Here is a 25,964-nt window from a genome sequence, read left to right as displayed (position 1 = left end):
ACAGCACACTGGCATTTCTCCGAGGAGTCTCTTTAATCAGAGTGGACATAGTATCACACCCTCTTCTCAGAGTAAACCTAATTCTCTAGGTCCCCAGATGCACCCACATCCTTTAGGGCTGGCAGTCCGTTTGCTGCAGTGTCCGGGTGGGAGCATGACCACCTTGGAGAAGGCTGGCCTGCGTTGACTTGCCCACCAATTAGGAGCCCAGGGAGACCCGCCCTTGGTGGGGAGAGGCTACTCCCAAAGCTCGGTCTGAGTGCGGAGTGTGGAGTGAGTCCGTGCCTTGTTTCTCTGCTGCCAATGGTGGAACAGTCTGGGCCGTCCGCGCTCTCCTCACGCCAGACAGCCTTGCTCAGCTCCTTGACTGTGGCCACTTAGTGTGACAGGCCAGGTGGGCTCACCCTGGGGCTACAGGCGCAGCCTCTTGATGTCCTCATTGCGGAAGTCTATGCGTAGAGCCAGCACCTGGCGCACTTCAGCGGGGGTGAGGCGCCATGTCAGTGGACCGGAGTTGGCGCCCCAGTAATCCAGAATCTCAGTCACCTGTGGGAGAACAGCCAAGTCAGCCAGGAGGGGCTATCCTGAGGAAGGCCTCGGCTCCACCAGGTTCAGAACAGTGGAGTCCAGGAAGAAGGTGCCTGGCAGGGCTGGGCTGCTGGCGTTTTGGGGGAGTGGCTGGCATCCAAATGTGGTCAGACACCTTTCCCTGGTTAGGCTGAGGGGACCCCACATACCCGCTCCAGATTGAGGATTGTAGCCATCTGGGAGAGCCGGGCAAACTTGTCTCGGATGGTCCAGGTGGTCACCGTGGTAAGGTAGGCAATGAGTGACCTCAGCTCCTTGTCAAACTGCAGACCGCCCAGCTGCAGGGGAACATAAGCCCAGTCACTGTTCAAGGATGCAAATGACAGGCCCCATCTTCCTCAAAGGAGAAACAGAGCTGGGAACCCGTGCTCCCTTGACCTTACCCGGTTGAAGGTGGATTTCAACACCACTCTCTCCAATTCGACTGCAACAAAGCTGGTCATGAGGCTGGTCAGATTGTCATAGATGACTGGAGACAGGCCGGCCTACACACAGAGGCCAGACATCAGCGGGAGCCCCCCATCCCTCTGCCTACACTGTGGAGTTTTTTGGGGGTAGGGACAGTCACATGAGGCCATCAAGGAGTGTTTCTACAGGCTGGGACTTGGGAGGGCTTTCAGCCTGCTGATTTGGGCAGTTGTGGGTAATTCCATAAGCTGGTTGCTAGAACCCCTGCTCACCTTAAACTCTGCCATTTGCTGCTCCAGGTTAAGGATAAACTGTTGCACCCAAGGGTCATTGGCCTCATAGTCATTGAATTCTTCCTATTGTTAGGAAGCAAGACGGGTCACTGGGGGCTTCTCCAAGAAGAACCATTTACACCCACCCACCCACTTCCACCCTTCTAACGGAAGAGGTTCTTCTTCCCTGGTAGCTTTTGACTCATCCACCTTAAAACCACCTTGGACATCGCAGCAGGCAGTGACTGCTGCTACTTCTGCACCACACTTCCCACTGGCAAACGGCCCTGGCCTGTAGCCATGGCCCACACAATATGGTAAAGCTCCTGCATTTTACTCTTGCAGGGGTGGGTGGAGAATGTCTGGCCTGCAGGCCCTATAAGGCCTGAGAAATCATTTAATCTGGTCTTGCTAAGGCATTAGGGGTGAGTTAATTAAATGCTTGACCAAATATAGCAGGCTAATTTTTAAGTGGATAATTCTGTATGGCCCACGAATGAAGTTACAAATATCCCAATGGCCCTTGGCAGAAAGAAGATTCCCCACCCCTGTCCTATAGGAATAATATCCTTAGGTTAGAAAAAGAAAAAAGAACCTCAATAAGAGGATATGTCAGGTCAAGGCAAACTCCCTTTAAATGTTTTTCTGAGCCCTTCTGACTACAGGAACAGCCTGTTTCCTGGGAGGAAGCTAGGCAATGGGGGTGAGGGAAGTGGGCCTGAGAAGAGTGTGAGGACTAGACTAGTCTGTACAGTTCCACTGCCCTCCAGCTGGGGGGAGGGGAACAAGAGGGTAATCCTGAGCTTGATGGCTGCCTGTGGTCAGACTTACCTCCTCAATATTGTGGGAAACAGAGAGAAAGGTGTTGATCCAAGGCTGCACCTGTGGCTTGATTGCTGTGTTGTTTAGCTCTGTCAGCCCTTCCTGCAAAGTACAAGTATCAGACCCAGAAGGCACCTAACTCCTTTCCTTTCTCCAGCTCCATCCTCGACTGCCAGGGCATTCTTCTAGCTCTGAGACTATCTGCAGGCCTTGTTTGAAGTGTAACAGATAATGCTGACAAAAGAGGCCAGGAACACCAGTTCCTTTCCAGATCTGTGCCAATTCAGGTCCAGGCCAGAGATAAGGCCTAGAGCAATGGTTCTCAACCTTCTGGCCCTTTAAATACAGTTCCTCATGTTGTGACCCAACCATAAAATTATTTTCGTTGCTACTTCATAACTGTAATGTTGCTACTGTTATGAATCGTAATGTAAATATCTGATATGCAGGATGGTCTTAGGTGACCCTTGTGAAAGGGTCGTTTGACCGCAAAAGGGTCGCGACCCACAGGTTGAGAACCGCTGGCCTAGAGGCTGGTGTGTACAACAAGCATGTCAAACTCAAAGGCTAACACGGTCCAAATAAACAAGGCTTAAGTTTATGTGGGCCGCCAAAAAACAAAAGCTTCAATTTTCATAGAAATGTAGGTTTATTTCGATAGAGACATGCTGAATACAAAGGGCTGAAGTAAATGTGAGTAATCGTTAACATAAAATAATAGAACATTTTAATAAAAATTAATATTTTTTCTTGAACATTAACTTATCAGACACTGAATAACTGCACAAATTAATATGTATAATGCAAATAAACCTATTTTTCTTGTTCTTTGTAAGCAAAATATTTCCTGTTGCGCACACCAAACAAGTCAGTACAAGACTAATGACGGGGCAATCGGCTGCTAAAATATTCGCTGCTATTATTAGTGGAGGAAATGGTGCACCTGCGAGTAAGGCATGTAAATGTAATGACATGATTATAATAATCAGTCATTAGCGAACGTTGTAATTCAGTATTTTTTTAAAAATATATTTTATTGATTTTTTACAGAGAGGAAGGGAGAGGGATAGAGAGTTAGAAACATCAATGAGAGAGAAACATCGATCAGCTGCCTCCTGCACACTCCCCACTGGATGTGTGCCCGCAACCAAGGTACGTGCCCTTGACTGGAATCAAACCTGGGACCCTTCAGTCCGAAGGCCGACACTCTATCCACTGAGCCAAACTGGTTAGGGCTGTAATTCGGTATTAATAATTATGTATAACAGGATATTGTAAAAATTAAGTTAAGTTACAAAATTGTTATTAAAATGTTTCTTACATACCGTTATAATGGCTGGGCCACAAAAATATTCATTGTGGGCCACATGGGGCCCACAGGTCTCGAGTTTGACATGCTTGGTGTACACTCTCAAAAGAAGAGATTTTTGGCCCTGGCTGGTGTGGCTCAGTTGGTTGAGTGTCGCCCTATACACAAAGAGGTTGCCGGTTTGATTCCAGTCAGGGCACATGCCTGGGTTGCGGGCTCCATCCCCAGTAGGCCAATCGGTATTTCTTTCATTGATGTTTCTCTCTCTCTCTCTCTCCCCCCCTGCCCACCCTCTCTAAAATCAATAAAAAAATTTATTTTATAAAAAAAAAAAAAGGAAGCGATATGAGTGCCCAGTACTAGGCAGCACCTGTGACTAAGGCCAAACATTGGGTCTAAGTAACCATGTGGTTCCATTCCTCAGAGCACCTTTCTGAGGGTTCTTGGCACAGTGGGGCCAAGTACAGATTCTAGGCCAGAATGCTAGCTTGTCAATGTGACAGTTGCATCGCTGAAAGACCAACGGGGCCTTTAGTCTCAAGGGATTGCATACGTTCAGTGGCTTGCATGCTATTTCCTCACAACTCCTTCCTGTTTCTTTATACACAGAGCCCACGGTAAGGCAGTGACAATCTTCTCCAAGCAACACAGGCAGAGGATTCAGCCAGTAGCTGAACCTGGGGCTTACCTGTAAGAGATCTTTGAATTTGCTGGACACGGCGGCCAAGTCAGAAAGGCAGCTGTCAAACTTGGCTTGGGCTTGCTCCCCACCAATGCCCTGGCTGAACAGCTTGGTACAGTCACTCTAGGAGAGAACATCCAGTTTTCAGGCTTCTGAGCGAGGGCCATGGGCAGTGGGGAGGGCGGCAACATGCAACAGCCATTTCTCCTGCTCTAACCTTCTCTGGGAACAGCTAAGGCCGATCCTAGGCACGAGTCCCGAGTGGGCTTCAGAAACCTAGATTCTATCCTGGTGGCTAGCCACTTGGCTCCCACTTCCCCCTTTGTAATCTGGGGGTACCAGTGTTAAGGGATGTGAATAAGAAACACAAAAACCAGACATCTTTCATACCTTTAGAGACAGACATTCCTAGGTTCAATTCCTGGCTTAGCCACCTATTAGTTGAGTGACCTTGGTCAGGTGATTTAGTTTCTGAACTTCAATTTCACTGTCTATAAAATAAGAACACAAATCCTGCTTCCTTGGTGGTTGTGAGAATTGGATGAAATGATGCACAAAGTGCTTAGCCCAATGCCTGGCACATAGTAGGCACTAAGGACATATTAGCTATTGTTATATTTCTAATTTTAAAATATTATAGTCTGGCAGCCCAAGGGAGATCATCATGAACAGAGCTAAGATTCAACTGCTTACCTTGTTCTAAGCATTTTATTTTTATTAAAGCATCTATCTTATGAAGTAGGTACTATTATTATCCCTGTTATACAGATGAGGAAACTGGGGCACAGAGAAGTTATAACTAAAGCCACGCAGCAGTCAGTTGAAGAGCTGGGATTCCAGGTGGGAATTCTGGCTTCAAAGCACTTGTTCCAAATCCCCACACTACAGCCCAGGTGCACAGCACTCCACAGGGGGAGCTGCTTGAAGCTCACCATGTTTGGGTTGCAACTGCCCACATTGCTTGTAGCCTCCTTAGAAAGCCTGTGCTGCTTTGGCTACAGCAGGAGCAGCATTGTGGGAGAGTCGTAAAGGGACTGATCTAGAGGGCAGAGGCCCTGCATTCCTACAGCAGCTCCAAGCTTTACTATTAGCTCTTTAACCTCATCTGTAAGATGGACATCATGCCGCCTGACCTCATGGATTAAGGACACATGTGAAATGCAAATCCAAAGGGGGTAGGATTTATGGGAATTGCTTTTAGATTTTTGCTATCCTTTTTTCTTTCACTTGGCTAATTCTATCAGTTCAGTTCTGAATGCCTAACATTTCCTAAAATTTTATTTCAAAATCCAACAGACCAAGTAAAAGACGAAGTCAGGAATATAAGGCGCCATGACTCAGATACATACAGTGGGATAGACACTATGCTATTGGTACTTTGTATCACTCTCATCTTACCCAATTCTAAAGCCCCTTTTGGGATACATTCATCATCTAGTCCAGTTTACAGTACTACTGTCACCTCCCATCTGACTGTTCTCCCTGAGTCCCAGAAACCCCATCAGCTACTGGGCCCTCTTCCCTGTGTGCTGGCTCCCAGCCTCCTCAGTCTGCCCAGCCCTGTGCATGTGGAGCCTGACTCTATCTCATCTCAATCTCTCACATTTATAGAGGGCTTTATCACTTTTATAGTGTTTTCAATCATGGTTTTTGTTATGCCACCCAACAAACCCAAAGTAGGGCATCATTCAAATGATGAGAGAACTAAAGCTTTGGGAGTTAAGACACTTGTCCAAGGTCACATGCTAAGTATGTGCTGGAAGATCTAATCTGAATTCTGATCTTCCAGATCTTGGGCCAGAGCTCTTCCTACGGTCACACACTAGGGAACCCCTCCCGTGCTCTGCAGGAGAGACTGGCTCAGTGCCGATTGCCACAGTCCCACCAGGAGGAGTGCACAGGGCTCCCTCCCGGGGAGACTGCAGTGGCTCAAAGCAGTAGGCAATTTCCTCTGTACCTCCAGCGTCTTCTTCAGAGTAGAGATGTTTTCACTGCAGATTTCCACGTTGTTCAGAGTCACCTGGGAGATGAGGACAGAAGAATGTGACTTCCTGCTCCCTGGTTTCTGTACCCACTCCAGCGCCAGATTGGCTGACAGCTGCACTCCTGAGGCTCGGATGAGGGCTGAGGACTGTCATCAGGCAGGGCCCTCAGCTCTCAGGTTGGGCAGAATAGTGAGCCAGCTTGCTCTTTCTCCTGGTCCTGACACCAAGGCAACAAAGCCAACCTGACTTCAGAGGCAGTGACCCAAGGTTTCAGGTCTTTTTTTTCCACGTTTAGGCACACAGGCCTGGGAGATATCCTGAGGCTTCGAACCTCCAGGTCCAGGTCAGTGATGCAAAGGCTGACACTCATTAAAGTAATCCTTCCTGAGCCCTGGCACCCAGGAGGCACTTTCTCATACAAATACCCTCTCAAAACAAGTATTACCAAGCCAGCTCATAGAGAGGAACAGAACTTCTCAGAAGATGAAATGACTCACCAAGGCTAGTCAAGAATTCACTCAGCAAATATTTACCTAGCACTGGCTACCTGCCAGAAACTGTCCTAGGCACCAGGGAGAAAGCAGTTAACAAAACGGACAAAATTCACTCCCTCATAGAATTTATATTCCAGAAGGGAAGTCTGATAATAAATATGTGTATTTTATAATGTCAGGTAGTGATAAACTCTGTGAAGAAAAAGAAAGCATGGTAAAGAGAGAGGAACTCAGAGAGTGACAGACCACAGAGCTAGAGCCAGGATAGGAGCCGAGGACTACTCTCATAGTTCAGTGGACTTTTAAGAGAGGTGCAGAAATACCAATCATGTAAACCAGCATGTGTCAAAGTGATGATTAAGGCACAAACTGCAATGGCCATTTTGAGGAAAGAACAAACGTTTTGGTCTGAGCTCTTCAGGAAAGCTCCATGGCAGAGTTGTTAACTGAGCTGAATTTAAAAGGCTGGAACATAACTGACAGGAGATGACGGTGAGTACGTTTCTCCACCCCCACCAGCCCCCTGTCCAGTTCTGTATCTTCTTAATGGTACTTAGGATGACCCGAAAATGTTTGTTTCTTGCCTGCCTTTCTCACTAGAATGACAGCTCCCTGAAGACAGGGATCTTGTCTGTCTTCTTTACCACTGTGTCTCTAGTAGAAAACCGTGCAACGTAACTTTCCTGATGATGGAAATATTAGAAATCTGAACCATCCAGTATGGTAGCCTCTAGCCATGTGTGGCTATTGAGCACTAGAAATGTGGCTAGTGCAACTCAGGAAATGGATTTTAAAATTTAAATTTACAAGAAAAAGCAAAAAAAAGAAAATAAAATTCATTTTTTTTTCATCACCATTTATCCCCCTGTACCCTTAAAATTTATATTTAAATAGCCACATGTGATTAGGAGCTACCGTATTGAGCAATACAGCTCTAGAACCGAAGACAGTGCCTGAAGTTTCTCAATAAATATTTGTTGAATGAGTGAATGGAGAGGAAATAACATAAGCAAATGCAGAGTGGCAGAAAACTCCAAAAGGTATTTAGGGATCAGCAGAGTCAGTGCACAGACAAGTGCAGGAAAATGGTAAGAGGTGGGTAAAGTCAGACTGGCACTTGGGTGCTCTGCTGTCCTGTGGACAATGGGGTGACACTGAGGATTATTTAAAGCAGGTGAATGGTACATGAGCACAGCTGTGGGCTGGGAATACTAACCTAGAGGCTGTGTGGGGCAGCAATTAAAATTTGAGAGGATCACACAGCCTTTAAACTGGTGTGCTGGTGGCATGACCAGGAAGGCAAAGGTGATGTAGAGAGGAACCAGTTTTCAAGAGATAAGTCGGGAGCTCCAGGATTTCAAGGTAGAAGAAGACTCCCAGAGCCTCAGGAGGTTAAGGTTAGGCCACCCCTCTTGTCTCCTGAGAATGCTCCCCTCATCAGTGTCCTGCAGCCAGTACTGAAAGGTCACGCTGCTGACAGTGCTGAGGCTGCTTCCACTGTGATGGATAACACGTACGGCCTTACATTAGCATGCCACACGCAAGGCTGCTAACATCACCAGTTCCAGGGAATTTACTGTCATGACAGCTCAAGGATTAAGACGACAATGTAAATGTTTCTAAGACATTTAAGGGCACCAAGAATAATCTGTCATGAGGGGAAAATGGATTTGGGTTCAAATGGTATTGATTTTAAAATTTCCTTGTACCGACAGCCCTTGTAAGCAAGGACTCACTGGGCTTATCCCAGCTCATGGTGAATGATCTGTCAGCACCGTTGGGGATTTCATCTTGACAACCAAATGAATCAAGGTGACATAAGAAATAGGCCCTGCGGTGGGAATGGTGACATTTTAAGTACCTGGTGTCAGAAAAACTAGAATCCTATCACCAATCATTCAGAATCACTTCTTTTTTTTTTTTTAACTTATTTTTTTTTTCTTTTTAGAGAGAAAGGGAGGGAGGGAAGGAGGGAGAGAGAGAAAGAAAGAGAAAGAAACATTGATTTGTTGTTCCACTTATTTATGCATTGATTGACTGATTTTTGTATCTGGAATCAAATCTACAACCTTGGCAAATCAGGATGACATTCTAACAACTGAGCTAGAGCTATCCGGCCAGGGCCCCAGCATCACCTGTCTTTCTTTCGTTCTTCTTAGCATCACCCTTCTTATTGGCCTTATTTTCTGGGCCCTCAAATGAAACTGTCTGAACGGGAGCAGCCAAGGCACAAACGTACAGCCATTAGCCTAATGGGGCCTGTGGAGCTGAGTGGGGAATGTAGGACGAGAGTGGCAGGATGGGTGAGATTCAGAGGGCCTTCAACAAAACAGCCAGCAAAGTTGGCTAGCTTTGCTGAGGTAGGTATCAAGGAGTCGTTTCTGAGCAGAGGAATGAATGAAATAAGTTCTGTAAAAAATGAAATGGAATGTAAACAAAATGAAAATTTAAGTCAATCCATGATCATACGAAACTGGCTGCCAGGCATTTTGGCAAAGTTCTCCAAAGGCACCATACTCAGAGGCAACGGTTTCTCTGAACTAATACTCTTTTCTGGCAACAACCATGACATTCCAGATCGACAGAACCCATGCCCAGGGGACATATTTTCAATGACGGGAAGAGAGTGGGGCTGCCTAAAGAGCCTCCACATCTATCTGAGCACTAGTACTGTGGGTTCCCAGGTAGATATTAGCATGTTGAGGTTTCTGTCTGGAAAGTAACAGCTCTGAACTCTTCTGGAAGTTAAGAATCTGAAAAGCTAAGGTCCCTGCTTCCAGAAAAAAAATATACATACACTTTTGCATCTAACCCAAGGGTGTTCATAGTCCCTATCTGTGTGCTGATTGAGAGCTCTGCTATTGGGTGTTTCCTTCAGCCTCTGACTCTCAGGGTCCAAGAAGACAAGAGTCTGGCCAATGTAAGGGTGGAGCAAAGTGACCTCTCAAAGTGCTGTTCCATTCATGCCAAGACAGCAAGTGCCAGACAAGCCTGGATGTGAGCTCAGGACTCATCTGTGCTTTTTGGCTCATTACACACTAGGTGTGGTATGAATCCTTTCATCTTTCCACGTTTCTCCTTCGCCAGCTGTCACACAACTGAAGACTCACTGCTTCATCACATCTGTCATTTTGGGAGGCTAAGGGCTTTACTAAGGTCACATTTCTGAGGACACTGAAAGCCTAAGAAGTGTGCTAGAAAAGCAGTCCTGGTAGGCTTGAAGGATTGGCACCCATCCGTATTGGGGGACTGTCCTCAGAGCAGCTGACTGGAGGCTTGGCACATGTTCCAGTTGGTCCTGTGGCAAATGCAAGCCAAGCTCTAAGTGGAGCCCTGAATATCAGGGTAGTGCTCTCATGGATGAGCACTCCAGAAAGCTGAGCACCCAGACTGCAGGCAGGAAACAGTGCCTGTCCTGGCTCAGGCTCCTCAGAAATAGGCCCCTGGGTAAGACATGGTTTCAGAACCTTCTAAGATGAGCTGTCCTTAAAAGAGTTTTCCTTCTACATAGACACTAGAGCAGCGGTTCTCAACCTGTGGGTCGCGACCTCTTTGGTGGTCGAACGACCCTTTCACAGGGGTCGCCTAAGACCATCCTGCATATCAGATATTTACATTATGATTCATAACAGTAGCAACATTACAGTTATGAAGTAGCAACGAAAATAATTTTATGGTTGGGTCACAACATGAGGAACTGTATTTAAAGGGCCAGAAGGTTGAGAACCACTGCACTAGAGGGAAAGTCTCCACTTGAAGGTTATACTGTAGCTTACACGTCATAGTTTTACCTCTTGACATAAACCAACCCAGCTCCCGGCCGGTGGGGCTACCTACCAGGAAGGACAGCTTGGCCTCGTCAGTGCTCTCAATGCCTTTTGTGTCAAATTTTCCCTGCTGGAGGCTGCTGTGCATGATGTTCACGGCACTCGTCACCCCACGCTGGATGTCCTGCAAGGTGGTGGCCGGGAAGCCCATCCGCAGCTTGTTACACAGAACGTCCCTGTGGCAGAATGGCATATGGGGTTGATGGGGATCGACAGCGCTCAATCTGGCCTCCAGGACAGCAGACCAGAGGGCCCCCTACCCTGAGCCATCAGAATATGACCAATCCTTGAGATGACTGTAGGAGGCCTTGGGCAGCCAGGCATGGTCAGAGGCCAATACCCCTCGAGGGTACTGATGACAAGAGCACCCAGAGAAGACTAGCTAATTCTCAACTTCCCATGAGGCTCTCAGGTATCACCACTGAGCTCCAACAAACTCAGAAGTTCAGCTTAATGAAAGGCTGTCAGTTCAGGACTCTAGTCCATATTTCACCATGTATGAGGTGTGGTATCTTTGACAAGGAATGGAATCTCTTTAAGCTTCAGTTTCCTCATCTATAAAACAGAGCTAATAGCTCCTACCTCACAGGGTTGTTTTAGGACTGAATAAAAGCAGGCAATCAGCATAGTGGCAACTATGTAAATATTACAACTACTGCCTTCATCTGAACTGCCTGTTGTCTTTCATGGGACTGAGGGCCAATGACCTCTGCAAGCTAGTGCGGGGAACACTGACTTGGCCCATAAGATATCTGGCTGCTGTTCAGCTGCCTGGAGCCAAGGATGTTGTGCGATGGGTAAGAGGTTTATCCTGTATAGAACTAAACTATTATAAGGGAAAAAAGGAAGAAACAAATGGGCCTCAGAAATCAATCACAATTAGGACCTTCCTGCCTCCGAGAAATGAGACAGCACCAACCATACCTGAAGTCCGACTCCAGCTCTGTGGTGGCGAGGTTGATCATCGCACAGAGACAGTCGATGCTGGAGCTGGACAGAGCCCGCCCAATGCACTTCTTAACAATGTAGAAGACATCGTCCACCATGCTGGATGTCAGCTGGCCCTTCTCATAGGTGTCCAGAGCCACAGCCTACCCAAAAGGCAAAGCACCCAGTAAGGGCCCAGTTCTACATGTCACAGTTCGAGGAGGTTCTGGAACAGGCCCTGGCTCTGCTTCCTTTTCTGTACCTTGTCCCTATTTCCCACACATGGTTTACCCTGGTCAACAGCTGGTGTGGATATCCTTATTAAAATAGCTCACTTCCCTATTGATCACTTAGGAAATTAAGTATTTAGGGCCTCTGCCTTGAGGACAACTATTACCTGAGATGTAAGAGATCTGGAGAGGCCCTTCTTCCCCAACACTCCTCACCACAGACCTCCAGGGAGGCCGGGACAAGTAGACGCCCTGAGGAGTGAGGTGTTCTTTTGTGATCCTTGGGAAAGAAGTCCCACCTGGATCTATGAAGAGCATGACCATTCCAAAGCATAACCACTAACCATACAAAGTGGTGCCACTCAATCTGCAAGGGTATTCTCAAAGCAGGACCAAGAAATATGACATGCCTTGGCCATTTCCTTCAGCCTGGCTTCTTGGACAGGAAGCCCCATTTCCAAGGGATGTGTCCTCTGTCCTACCTTATTCACAGTCTCCCTCATGAAGTACTCCTCCATGGTAATATATAAGCCAATCAGCTCCTGCATGGTGCAGCTCAGCAGGCAATTGTTGAGGAGTTTGTCCAGATACTTCTGGTGCTCTAGGGGACAGCCAGGAAAGAACACTCACTTTTCTTCCTCAGGGGAAATAGATCAACCTTTTTCATTTTTCCTGGTTCCTTTCTAGTCTTTATTCCAAATTAGTACATGATTTACATGGTTACAATCACAGTATAGATAGTTTTGTATTGTGCTTTAAAAATTATAAATATTTACAATGTTTCTTCATAGCTTTTTTCTTCTTTTAGCTTACTTATTTTTAATGACTATATTTTATCAGGTAGAGTCTATATTTTTAAAAACTACTCTCCTATATTGAGACACCTGGGTTACTTATTACAAACGTTTTGCTAACAGAGATAATTAGAGATCAGAGTGATTGCAGATCATAGTGAACATTTTTGTACAAAGCCCTTTTTGCTTCTTTTTCATTATTTCCTTAGAATTAGTAAGACTCAAAAGATGTAAATTTCTAGGGCAAAGAATGAAATATATTGGGTATAATACATTTCATTCTCTAAACCAGTGAATTTTCTGTGATGACAAAAATGTTCTTTATCTGTGTTGTCTAATATGGTAACTACTATTGAAGAATTGAAATGTGGCTAATATGAAATTTTTAAAAAATATATTTTTATTGATTTCAGAGAGGAAGGGAGAGAGAGAGAGAGAGATAGAAACATCAATGAGAGAGAATCATTGATTGGCTGCTTCCTGCACGCCCCTACTGGGGATCGAGTTCATAACCCAGGCATGTGTCCTTGGCCAGAATCGAACCTGGGACCCTTCAGTCCACAGGCGGACACTCTATCCATTGAGCCAAACCAGCAAGGGCACTAATCTGAACTTTTAAATTTTATTTCATTTTAATTCAATTTAAATTGTTAACACGTGGCTGTGGCACTACATTGGACAGCATAGCTCTGAACAATGACAGCTATAATTAATAATAATGAGGCCCAAAACTCCAAATAAGGCCCAAAACACCAATTCAACCTCCTTTAAACACCAATTCAAGGCAATGCCAACTGGGCCATAAAACTAGTTCCTCTGCTATGTATTATTGGTACAAATCATGCAGAATGCTGGGTTGGTCTCAATTTGCCCATAGACCCCCAGATGCCAACAAACCCGTCACTTCTTATTAAGAGATTTGTGGCTTAACTATGCACAACAATAACCACACCCCAGCCCTCCCAGGGAATATGGGAAATGCCTTTTACCTTGCTTTACTTCTTCTGAGGCCATGGAGTCCCCCACCTCAAAATCAGAGCTGATCCTCTTCCTGAGGAAGCTTAAATACAGCTCACTGCGGGCGTTCATCAGGGTAACTTCAGTCAGGATGGGGTCCAGTTCCCTGAGACACATGGAGCAGAAGAAATCAGCAGGACACTGGGTTCCTTCAGACAGAAAAGCTACAGGGCAAACATACTCCCGAACATCCCTTCCCCACTGGGTCCAGGTCTGTGCCAGATGGTCATCCTGGCTCTGCTGACCCAACTATAATCAGAGAGCTGTCAACCACATATTCCACTTAGACATTTCACCCAAATCACTCGGCCCCTAAAATCCTGCCAGGGCTACATAAGAGACTGGGAGGTGTGTTTTTGTTAGCAGTTTGAGTAAAAATGATCTATGCCTCATGTGAGAGAAAACAAACCTTCCCAACCTCTTATTTAGCTGTGATGAGATTTTGGGGGGTACCATTAAACTATCTCACACCCATTCATCTACTCATCTGAATAGCCAAAACAATCTAAGATAAAAAAGTTGGAGGACTCACACTTCCCAATTTCAAAACTTACTACAAAGCTACAGAATTCAAAACAGTGTGGTACTGACATTAAAATAGACCTTTAGATTAATTGAGAGTCCAGAAATCTTCACATTTATGGTCAACTGATTTCTAGGGAGAGTGTAAAAACCATTCAATAGGAAAAGAATAGTCCTTTCAACAAATTGTGCTAGCATAACTGATATGTGTATTTTAAAAAATGAAGTTGAACCACTACTTCAGTTTATATACACAAATTGACTAATTTTCCGCTGAAGACCAGGAGATCTTTTCAAGACATAAATCTGATCATATCATAATCAAGATTTCCATAGCTCTTAGGATACAAGACCTGGAATGGCCTAACTCTAACAACCTCTTCAGATTCATCTCACATCAGGTTCTCCCCAACTTTCTGCACTTCAACTACCATGACCTTCTTTCACTTTTTCAAACACACAGGGCCTTTTCCACACATTTTCCCTGCTCTACGTGGAACACTCACCTTATTCCTACTTATTAAACTCAAGGTCTCAGATCTAAGGTCACTGCCTCAGGAATTTTTCCTTGAACTTCATCAGCTTAGTTTATATCCCTTTATTACACATTCTCCTGTCCCCTACACTTAACATATCACAGTGGTTAACAGCATGACCTCTAGAGTCAGATTACTTGGGTTCTTTTCTTGGCTCTGACACTTTCTAGCTGTATGATCTTTGTCAAGTCACTTAACCCTCTAGGCTTTGGTTTCCTCATCTGTAAAAAATGTTAATGGATTAAATCATCGATCTTCAACCGAGGGTGATTTTACCCCCCAGGGAAAATTTGGCAGCGTCTGGAGACATTTTTGATGGTCATAACTGGAGGGGGCTACCAGCAGCTAGTGGGTAAAGGTCAGGGATGCTAAATACCCTATAATGCACAGCCCAAATGCCAATAGTACAGAGGCTGAGAAAGCCTGGATTAAATGATTGAATATTTGTTAAGTGCTTAGAACAATGTTTGGCATATAGTAAACACTACAGACCAGAGATGCCACAAAGAAAGAATTAGGTTTGTTTTGCTCACTTTGCTTGCTGCTATATTCCCAGTGCTTGGCACGTAATGTGTACTCAGTAAAAAATTGATTGAATGAATACATTTTTATGTTTGGATTTTCTTTTAACAAGCATATATTATTTTTATTAGAAAAGTTAAAAAGCTTAAAATTTTAGGATAGTAGTTGCTTTTGGGAGAGGGGTGGAAGAGAGTCACTTGGGGACTTCAAAAGTACTGGTAGTGATCTATTATTCTTTATGAACCATATAGGTTATATATGTGCTTTTGTTTGTATGATATATTCCATTAAAGAAAACCAAGAGTCATAGATAAATATTTTTAAAACATAGACCACATTGTAACAGAGTAGTGATACATGACTGCCAAACCAAACACTTATGGGCTGAAGAAAAGAGGACTATTACCTTGGTTCTATTTTTTCTGTTGTAGAATTTCTCAAGTTGCTCTGGACATGCCGGAACTGCAAAACACCATATATAAGAGTGCTCTTCCCCACCCTCCTTGTATCTGCTTTTTGCTGGTCACTCCAAACTTCTGGCATACAAGAATGTTTGGTTAGTGTGCTTAACAGACACGCCAAAAGTAGGCTTTCAGAATGATGAGCCAAAGATTTTTTGATTTAGATGGTAATGCTCACCTCTATTATGGCATTTATTTTTACTTTTTGACTGTATTCCCCCATTCAATCTTGGCTGCCACAATTGGACAGACAGAATGTTCAAGGACCCTTTTTTCTTGCATCTGCACTGGAACCTTAGCAGCAACATATTATTGCATTTAAAAGTGATGCTAGTGGTATGCCAAAGGACTACTGTCTAGAGTCTATAGGATGACTATTTCTAAGTCCTATTCTTTACTCTCTCTGCTCAAAGGAATGGAGAAATAAAGTTCTGAAAAAGCAACGTTATCTTTAGCACTTAAGGGAACTAAGGAGAAATGTGTGACATATTACTTGACACTTCATAGAATCTTCACAAATAAAATTCTCATTGTATCACTAGAAAGCACAGTTGCACATTCTGTGATAAAGAACTGGTTTAATGTTTCTGTTGTGTTCCTTTTAGGAAGCCTTTTCCAGTTCCTCTTCAATCTTGTACTGAGGTCATCACCATCATGACAACACCTCAAGCCCTGATGGGCAAGATGCAGGCCAGTCTGCATTCAGCCTTTATTTTTTTCTGTCCGCATCTCTTTTCTCTTTCCCCCTTTATTCCATTTGGTGTCCCTGGTGAACACTGATTCCAAGCCACCTGTAGCTTCCTCTGCTCACCTGCTGGTGGTAGTTCCTCTGCTTGATGAACTTGTTTACCACCTTCTCCACCTGCCTGTCACATTCCACCTGCAGATACTTTATTAGGGTATAAAGTTTCCCTGGCCCATAATATGTCTCCACTATTGGTTGGTGAGTTTCCACAATGCGGGCAATCCCTAGAGAGAAGAAAGAAAGAGGGTTGGATTCCAAATGTTCTTCTCATATAATAAGCTCTTTTCTTCCAGCCAAGGCTGACCCAGGTCTAACTCAACCCCTTTTGGATGTTTCACCTCCCCAAATGAATACAAACGGTTTTTGTCAGTGCTAGAATTTGCTAAGCAAATTTGTCTGTTAAATATGCTCTGTACTTGGTACACCAGCAGACATTTCCTACGTTATATTGACAATTTGTACAGAAACATCTTTACAAATCAGTATTGCTCTCTTCCCAGTAATGTATTTAAGGGTTAAATTTATTCTTAGAGTTTGGTCTTGAGGGCAAGGAAGGATCCAACTAATCTTTGCTAACCTGATGTTGAATTGGGAAGTTAATTCTCCAATAAACCAGTATGCAGTAAGTTACAGGATTAAATTAAAGGCATTAGGCTAGTGGGGAGAGAAGAAACACTAGGATGCAGGTGTTAGGATAATGTCTACCATCTCCCTAGAGTGGGGAAAGAGGCTTGCCTTCAAACAGGAGAGTGAGTGTATCTGCAAAGATGATTGCAGCTCTTCGATCACTCATGTCCGTCTCTAGTACCAACAGCAGATTTTCCTCAGCTTTACTGGCAACCTGAAAAAAAAAGAAAATCCACATATATTTTCCAGACCAAAGGCTGGCCTCAGTTTCCCAAAAGGATTTCCCATTGCCTTTCTTTTTCCCATGTTTCCCCTGAGAACTCTGGATTGTCTAAGCCTCAGGCAAGACAAGGAACTTGAACTCAGAGGTATAAATAATGCTTTTCTCTTGCATGAAAATATGTTCTGCCATTAGCCAAGGGAGAGAGCCCCCAATTTCAATAATCATTTGAAAGTGTAATTCTAACTTATCATTAATGGTGTTTTATTGAGCAGGACAAGGAATCTGGGCACTGCTGAAGGGATTTTTATTTTATTTATTTTTATTTTATTTATTTTTTAAAATATATTTTATTGATTTTTTACAGAGAGGAAGAGGGAGAGGGATAGAGAGTTAGAAACATTGATGAGAGAGAAACATCGATCAGCTGCCTCCTGCACACCCCCTACTGGGGATGTGCCTGCAACCAAGGTACATGTCCTTGATCGGAATCAAACCTGGGACCCTTCAGTCAGCAGGCCGACGCTCTATCCACTGAGCCAAAAGGGTTAGGGCTGAACTGATTTTTAAAGGATTAAAAGTAGACGCTATTTCGAGGTCCCAGATGGCAAACTACTGATTATAAAAAAGTACTATAAAGCCTTGGCCAGTGTGGCTCAGTTGGTTGGAGCATTGTCCCATACACCAAAAGGTAGCGTGGATCGATTCCCAGTCAGAGGACATACCTATGTTGTGGGTTTGATCCCTGGTTGGGGTGAGTTTAAGAGGCAACTGACTGATGTTTCTCTCTCACATCAATATCTGTTTCTTTGTTTTTTGTTTTTCTCTCCCTCTCTCTCTCTCTCTCTCTCTCTCTCCCTTCCTCTAAAATCAATAAACATATACTCGGGTAAGGATTAAAATCAGTAAATTTTAAAAAATAAAAAATGTAACATAAAGCAGCTGTATTTTATTTTAATTAATTTTTTAGAATGGATAAAATATAAACACTTAAATGTTCAAAAGGACAAAGGAATGTTTGGTGAAAGTGTCTTTTGCTCTTACCTATGTCTCTTGTCCCCTAATTCCCATCTTTAGAGGTGATCACTGTTAACGCTTCCAAAAATATCCCATGCTTATACAAGCATATATCTTTACTAGAGGCCTGATGCACGAAATTCATGCAAGAGTAGGCCTTCCTCCCCCTGGCTGCCAACATCGGCTTCCCTCTGGCACCCGGGACCCCAGCTTCCCTCGAAGCCCCGGCTTGGTCTGGAAGAATGCCCGGTCTAATTAACATATTATGCTTTTATTATATAGGATTGTCATGACCCTCATTTTAAACAGGAATGGTAGCATATTGTTGTTTAACTTAACAAACCACATATGTTAGAGAATGAAATATGTCAGCACAGCCAAAACTGGTTTGGCTCAGTGGATAGAGCGTCGGCCTGCGGACTGAAAGGTCACGGGTTCGATTCCGGTCAAGGGCATGTACCTGGGTTGCAGGCACATCCCTAGTGGGGAGTGTGCAGGAGGCAGCTGATCGATGTTTCTCTCTCATCGAAGTTTCTGACTCTCTATCTCTCTCCCTTCCTCTCTGTAAAAAAATCAATAAAATATATTAAAAAAAAAAACAGAAATATGTCAGCACATATGGAACTGTCTTATTTTTCTTTAAAAAAAAAATATTTTATTGATTTTTTACAGAGAGGAAGGGAGAGGGATAGGGAGCTAGAAACATCGATGAGAGAGAAACATCAATCAACTGCCTCCCGCACACTCCCCACCGGGGATGTGCCCGCAACCAAGGTACATGCCCCTGACCGGAATCGAACCCGGGACCCTTGAGTCCGCAGGCCGACGCTCTATCCACTGAGCCAAACTGGTCAGGGCTGTCTTATTTTTCTTAATGGCAAATTAGTGTCTCCTTACAGAAAATTGCAGGGGGAGGGACAGGATGCACTGTGACATATAGTTTAAAAAAACAAGCCCTGGCCAGGTGGCTAAGTTGGTTGAAATGTCATCCTGTTCACCAGTGGGGGCGCATACGAGAGGCAACTAATCAATGTTTCTCTCTCTCTCTCAAATCAATAAAACATATCCTTGGGTGAGGGTTAAAAAATATAAATAAATAAACAAGCAATAGCTTCTGCACACATGCCTCCTGGGATCTGCTTCTTTCCATCTGAGGTGGGGGAAGAGGGCTAAGACTTTAATTGGAGTTTGCTTCTTTATCAGGATTTAACCCCAAGTGACCTAATCTGCTTCATGCTATTGTGGCTTATTTTGAAACTCAACCCTACTTATGAAGTCTTAAAAACACTAACCAGCAACTCAAAATGCTCTTTAAAGAAGCCAGTTCCTGGCTGACAGTTTGAAAAGGATGAGTCAAATTGTCAGAGAATTTGCATTTTAATTTTCCTATACTTTCACTTGGTCTGTTGGACATAAATGTGCATCAGCAGATGTCCAGACCGGGCCTGGCACACAGCAGACTGGAAATAGATAAATGCGAATGAGTGCACGCATTCAGTCCTGCCAGGCTACTGCAAGAGCAGGAAAGGGGAGTCAAATCCAGAGGCAAGAAATTATCCACTGACACTGGATCTCCCCAGTGCTCCAATCTGTAGGCAGAGAACCATACCATTATCCTGCCAAGAATCAGGGGCCATACCTGCTTGCAAAGGTATTCTGAGAACTTGCTTAATCCGTCTTCATGCAAACCCAGTAGTGGAAAGATCTTGAAGAAGCGCTCCACCTGGGGCAGATCCCCTTCCTTAGTGGCAATAGCAAACTTCTCTGTTACAATGGTTTTGAGACGCTGTTCAGCTTCCTGCAGCAATTTCAGGTTGGCATCAATCATGCTCCCTGTGCAAAGGAGAAAGTGAAAATTAATACCACTTAGTCTGTGCACCACTTTTCTTTTCTTTTTGTTTGTTAATCTTCACCCAAGGATATTTTTTCCACTGACTTTTTTTAAAGTATTCGTTAAAAAAAATGTTTTTATTGATTTCAGAGAAAAAGGGAAAGGGAGAGAGAGCGAGATAGAAACATCGATGAGAGAAAAATAGCAACACTGATTGACTGCCTCCTGCACACCCTCTATTGGGGATGGAGCCTGCAACCTGGGCATGTGCCCTAACCAGGAATTGAACCAGTGACCTCCTGTGCATAGATAGATGCTCAACCACAGAGCCATACTGGCCGGGCTCCATTGACTTTTTAGAGAGAATAGAAGGGAGAAAGGGGGAGAGAGAGAGAGAAACATTGATGTAAGAGAGAATCATTGATCAGCTGCCTCCTGTACTCCCCACACTGGGGATTGAGCCTGCAACCTGGGCATGTGTCCTGTCCGGGAATCTAACTGTGAACTCCTGGTTCATAGGTCAATGCTCAACCACTGAGCCACGCTGGCTGGGCAGAATTTAGTTTTTTAAGTAGGCAAGTGGAAAGAACCCACTGGCTAGAGAACAGATTTGCATTCAAATTCCTTTTCCGTAAAATAGGAATAACAACACTGCCCTGGGATAATCTGGGCCCATAGAGGGTCTATTGCCAAACAAAAAAATTTCCTACCAATAGATACCCTTCTCCTGCTTGAGTGTGCCTAGCTCAGAAATCAACAGTTTGGGATGCTGACCTTCTTTCCCCTGTCGGCTGAGCTCGATGACTGACTTGTCCAGGCACAAGTAGCGATGAATGTGGGCTGCAGCCTGCTCATAATCTTCATTCCTCAAAGCAGTCTGAACTCCATCCATGCAGAACTTCAGGTCCAAGATATCGTCAGCTCTCTGAATAGCTTGATAGAGGCGGTTCTGCAAAAAGACTTGGTGCTCAGCAACAATGTCCTATTTCAAAAACATCTCTTCAGAAGATAGAAAGATTCAGGGACTGAATCTGGCTAACCATAGGTCCTTTTCAGTTCTCACTGGGAAATTAAAAACACTACCACTCACAAACTGTTATTGCTAATGATCAAGACCACTGACAAGTATCATGCAATTTAATTTATGTGATCAGATCATTCAACTAATGGAAGCAAGAACGGTATAATCCATATTTTCTTTCCTTTTTAAAGCTGTTCACACCAAGCAAACAGCTTTTATTGTTTATATTTTTATCTACTGACTTTTAGAGAAAGAGAGGAAGGGGAAGAGAGAGAGAGAGAGAGAGAGAGAGAGAGAGAGAGAGAGATATGATTTGTTGTTTCATTGGTTGATTCTTGTATGTACTCTGACCAGGGATTGAACCTGCAACCTTAGTGTATGGGACAAGGCCCTAACCAACTGAGCTACCCAGCCAAGGTGATAATCCATATTTATATCTGGCTTACATTTGACATTTTTGAAACGTGACATTGTAAACCAAGTCCAAGTTATAAAGTAAATGAAAAATGTGGAAACTAATTTTCTACTAGAATGAGCAAGAATGTTTAAAAGTAACCTTTAATGGCTATGTGGCTTAGTTTTCTGGTAAGTTGTTTTTACAGAATCTGAACACACAGATCAGGAAAAGTTATACTATTTCACAGGGCAAATCAAGGCTGGGAATGATTTGTTCAAGAGCACAGACTCTGCTATTCTGTTCAATACAGAAGCCACTAACCACAGAACTTGAAATGTGGCTAGTCCAAATTAAGGTGTGTATGTATTAAAATATACACTGGATTTAAAATATCTGATTATAATTTTATGGAAATTACATATTTAAATGGTATGGATATAATGAGTTAAATAAAACATATTTCAAAAATGATTTTCACCTATTTCTGTTTTACTTTTCAAAAATGGCTACTAGAAAATTTTAAAGTCCATATGTGATTGGTATTAAATATCTTCTTTTCTAATCTGAATTATTATTATTATTTTTTATAAATATATTTTATTGATTTTTTTTACAGAGAGGAAGGGAGAGGGATAGAGAGTTAGAAACATTGATGAGAGAGAAACATCGATCAGCTGCCTCCTGCACACCTCCCACTGGGGATGTGCCCGCAACCAAGGTACATGCCCTTGACCGGAATTGAATCTGGGACCCTTGATTCCGCAGGCCGACGCTCTATCCACTGAGCCAAACCGGCTAGGGCCTGAATTATTTTTATTTCATTTTCTTGTCTAATTGCCCTGGTTAGAACCTCCAGTGTGATGGTGAAGAGAAGCAGCAAGAGGTGACATCTTTGTTTTGTTTCTAATCTGAGGGGGAAAGCAACCAGTCTTTTACCAATAAGTATATTATCTTTGTTGTTGTTTTTTTTTTTTAAATATATTTTATTGATTTTTTACAGAGAGGAAGGGAGAGAGAGATAGAGAGTTAGAAACATCGATGAGAGAGAAACATCGACCAGTTGCCTCCTGCACATCTCCCACTGGGGATGTGCCCGCAACCCAGGTACATGCCCTTGACCGGAATCGAACCTGGGACCTTTCAGTCCGCAGGCCGACGCTCTATCCACTGAGCCAAACCGGTTTCGGCTATCTTTGGTTTTTCATAGATGCCCTTTATCAGGCTGAGGCAGTTACTTTCTATTCCAAGTATTTTGAGTGTTTTGATACGGGGTGTTAAATTTTGTAAAATACTTTTTTTAGTCTATAAGATGATCATGTGTATTTTGTCTTTTCCTATTGATATATTACATTAATTCTCATATGTGAAATCAACCCTCCAATCCTGAGATAAATCCCACTTGCACATAGTATGGTCCTTTTTATATGTTGCTGGATTCTGTTTGCTAATGTTGTTGAGAATGTCTGTCTATGTTCATAAGAGCAATTGTTCTGGAGTTTTCTTTTGTTATGATATCTGTGTCTGGTTTTGGTACCTTACATTAGATTTCTATTGGCTAGTGCTGCTCTAATTTCTAGGGTGGTGGCTTTTCTACTGTCTGCTACTAACTCAAACATCAACACCAGAACGGGATTACCTTAGCCAGGTCAAGCTGACGAACTTTGCTGGACACATTCTCAGCGAGGCTGCAGGTAAAGGTGATCATTCCAGCTAGCTGCTTTGCATCACCTTCAATCAACTGCAGGTTGGGACTGGAGATCCATATTGTCAGCACACATGCATGCACAGGAGCAGAAGGCAGTAGTAAGAGATGGGAAAAATCTTTTTGCAGATGGAGACCAGGTCTTTCTACTTCTTTTGTACCTCCCCACAATTCTTAGCTTAAATCACTCTACTAACAGTTTTTTCCCCAAGCGTGTTTTACTGTAAACTCAGGCCTATACTTTAAAGACACCCTTAGATAGGTACTGTCAAAGAATGAGAGAACAGATCCTCCCAACTGTTTTTTCTCTCTCTTTATTTTCCCCATCACAATTTATCTCTCCTATACCCTCTTCAAGTGAGCATAAAATGTATTAACCAACAAACTGAGAGGATGTTATCAAAGAGCAATTTTTATGACTACACAACGTTTGTAACAACAGCAGTTCTCAAACTTGAGCCACGCACCAGAGCCTCTTGGCATGCTTACTGAAAAACAGATTCCTGAACCCCCACCCGAGTTTCTGATTCAGTTGGTTTGGGGTGGGGCCCTAGAATTTGTATTTCCAACAAGTTTCCAAGTGATGTTGGTAATGTTGGTACCGCTGGTCAAGGGCACTTTGAAAACCCTTGAGTGTCCACTTTTCCTTGAAGTAATGCTCCTGTTTCACACCCAACTGGCATTTTGTAACAGAGAGGAGACATAACGTATCCAGTGGACCCTGTTGTAGAGTAACTCCTAGGAGATGAAGACTCACCCCATCCGATGGAGAGCGACCATTTTACTTTCAATGCTGTTTTGCTGTTCCAGAAGAGCATCCAGCTCTCTTTCCACCACTTTCTGAAACACAAGAAGCATCCTGTCATTGGGACGCTCAGAAGGAATCCCAAGTTACCTAACCCAACCCCTTAGCGGAAGGATGAAAGCCATTGCAAATGTCTTCTTTTCCCCCACTCGACTCCCCCAGGATATTAACAAACAATACTTATTTTTTGCAATTAACCACACTGCATAGTGATTATTATGTATATCTTACTTCATCTAATAGATGAACACCACAAAGGCGAAAACAAACCTTTACTCAATGTCGGTAGCATAGTGCCTAACACAGGTAAGTCTTTAAAACAGTGGTTCTCAACCTGTGGGTCGCAACCCCTTTGGGGGTCGAACGACCCTTTCACAGGGGTAGCCTAAGACCATCGGAAAACACATATATAATTACATATTGTTTTTGTGATTAATCACTATGCTTTAATTATGTTCAATTTGTAACAATGAACATACATCCTGCATATCAGATGTTTACATGACGATTCATCACAGTAGCAAAATGACAGTGATGAAGTAGCAACGAAAATAATTTTATGGTTGGGGGTCACCAGGACATGAGGTACTGTATTAAAGGGTCTCGGCATTAGGGAGGTTGAGAACCACTGCTTTAAAATATAATGGCTACACATACGCAACTTCCAAAGGGGCAGTCACAAAAAGCCTCTTCCTAGCGTGTAGTTCTCCCTCAGCTATGCCACTTCCTGCATTGCCTCAATTAACGTAACCTTCTTATGCTTGAGTCTCCTCACCCTAAAATAGGAATAGGAATACATATCTCACGGGACTGTTGTGGGAGCCAAACGAGGTATCAAACATCAAGTACGCGGCTTATGGATCAATAACTGCTATTCCTAGCAGCCATGCATGTCTGTGAGAACAGTCCAGCAGGACTGAGACGGAAATTCCACCTTGACAGTGAACACATACAAATTCAGCACCAACACTTTTCCGCCTGCAAGACTGACTTTAATTTTCTCCCAAAGAATCGACTGACACGATGAATGCAAGCTTAGGAACGTTAAGTCAAGAGCGCTTTACGTTTCCTACAGCGCACCTTGCTGAAAAACCTACCCGAAACTGCTGGAGCTGGTGCACGTTAGTGCTCGAACTTACTAAGATGTCAATGACTGCTCCCTCCACTACCCGCCGAGGCTGGACCCGCCTTCTGTGCGCAGCCTTATTTACAATACGTTTGGTTTTAGGGAACAGCTACTCAATTGTTAGATCAGGGCTTTAAATCTTTTTTCTTTTGACTGGCAAGGCACCCAGCTGACATTCAGAAATGCACTGACAGCATCAGGTTGCCACAGGCAAGGGAGAGGCCGAAAGGAGGTGAAACGCCGCGAGCTGGAAGGGATCCCGGCGGGATCGAGGCCACGCCCCTCACCTGGCCCGCCGCCGGGGGTACCAGCGCGGAAGCGGCTGGTCCAAAACCTCAAGCTTCTACCAAGCTCTGCATGAAACGCTAAAATTACACCCCCCAACCCCCAATCATTTTTCTGCAAGAGGAAGTTTTAAAACGCTTCCCCTTTATTTGCAAATGACTGCAGGCTTCAATGCGATAACAGGGTGAAAGCATGTCATGGTTAAGCGAATGCAAGACAACCTTGATTCTTATTTTGAGAACCAGGCGGATTGGCACAGACTCTCAATCTAACTTGCATCCTGCGGAGAGCAGGAGGCACCTGGTCTTAAAGGGAAATCAATCGGGGGTGGGGCGGTTCGCCCAGATAACAGGGAGAGCAAGCTTGGGGCATCAGACTGAGTGGAGGGAGATGGCAGGTCCCGAGAACCACTCAGCGACGTTCCTGCTTCTCCAGTAGGTGCTTTTCTGTTTCCCTCGGCAAGGAGAGAGCTTCCCACAGCCCAGATTTCCCGACTGACGGCTACTACGCCCACTCCCCCTGGATGCTCCAGGAAAAAGGCTCGGCCCTCCCACCTCCTCGCCGCAGAGCCGTTCGTACACAGCCTCCAGCTCCTGCAGCTCCGTCAGGGAGCGAATGAGCTCGGTGGAGATTTCGGAGCAACGGCCTCCTCCCACTCCCTCAGGCGGCGGTGGCGCCCCTAACAGCTTCTGAGGGGAACTGAGGTCCGCCATCTTGGTTCCCAGTCCGTGTTTCCGGCCCCGCGAGGCCCCTCTCCTCGTTGGCGCGCGGGTGTTTGGGGCTGCCTCCGGA

General features: G+C 44.2%; 1 protein-coding gene across 1 annotated transcript; it reads right to left on the bottom strand.

Moving 5' to 3' along the window:
* Positions 1-14: 14 nt before the first annotated feature.
* Positions 15-25,964, bottom strand: COG4 (component of oligomeric golgi complex 4). Its single transcript, XM_006091211.3, has 19 exons — positions 25,727-25,964; positions 23,714-23,796; positions 22,891-23,005; positions 20,611-20,785; positions 19,645-19,838; positions 16,877-16,982; positions 16,208-16,365; positions 15,342-15,397; positions 13,328-13,461; positions 12,027-12,145; positions 11,312-11,478; positions 10,398-10,563; positions 6,039-6,101; positions 4,088-4,204; positions 2,100-2,192; positions 1,269-1,352; positions 972-1,073; positions 738-866; positions 15-546 (listed from the first exon to the last, which is right to left on the bottom strand). The coding sequence occupies exons 1-19, from the start codon at positions 25,883-25,885 to the stop codon at positions 412-414; spliced, it is 2,355 nt and encodes a 784-aa protein (XP_006091273.1). The 5' UTR covers positions 25,886-25,964; the 3' UTR covers positions 15-411.

This window comes from Myotis lucifugus, unplaced genomic scaffold, assembly GCF_000147115.1.
Source record: "Myotis lucifugus unplaced genomic scaffold, Myoluc2.0 scaffold_88, whole genome shotgun sequence".
Taxonomy (NCBI): domain Eukaryota; kingdom Metazoa; phylum Chordata; class Mammalia; order Chiroptera; family Vespertilionidae; genus Myotis; species Myotis lucifugus.
This window is presented reverse-complemented; position numbering and strand designations above follow the sequence as displayed.

Coding starts and splice junctions, on each gene's coding strand:
- COG4 (XM_006091211.3), bottom strand. CDS start 25,885: ATGGCGGACCTCAGTTCCCCTCAGAAGCTGTTAGGGGCGCCACCGCCG. Junction 12,146..13,327: donor CTCAGAAGAAGTAAAGCAAG/GTAAAAGGCATT, acceptor GCTGTCCCCTAG/AGCACCAGAAGTATCTGGAC. Junction 867..971: donor TGAAATCCACCTTCAACCGG/GTAAGGTCAAGG, acceptor GTTCCCCTGCAG/CTGGGCGGTCTGCAGTTTGA.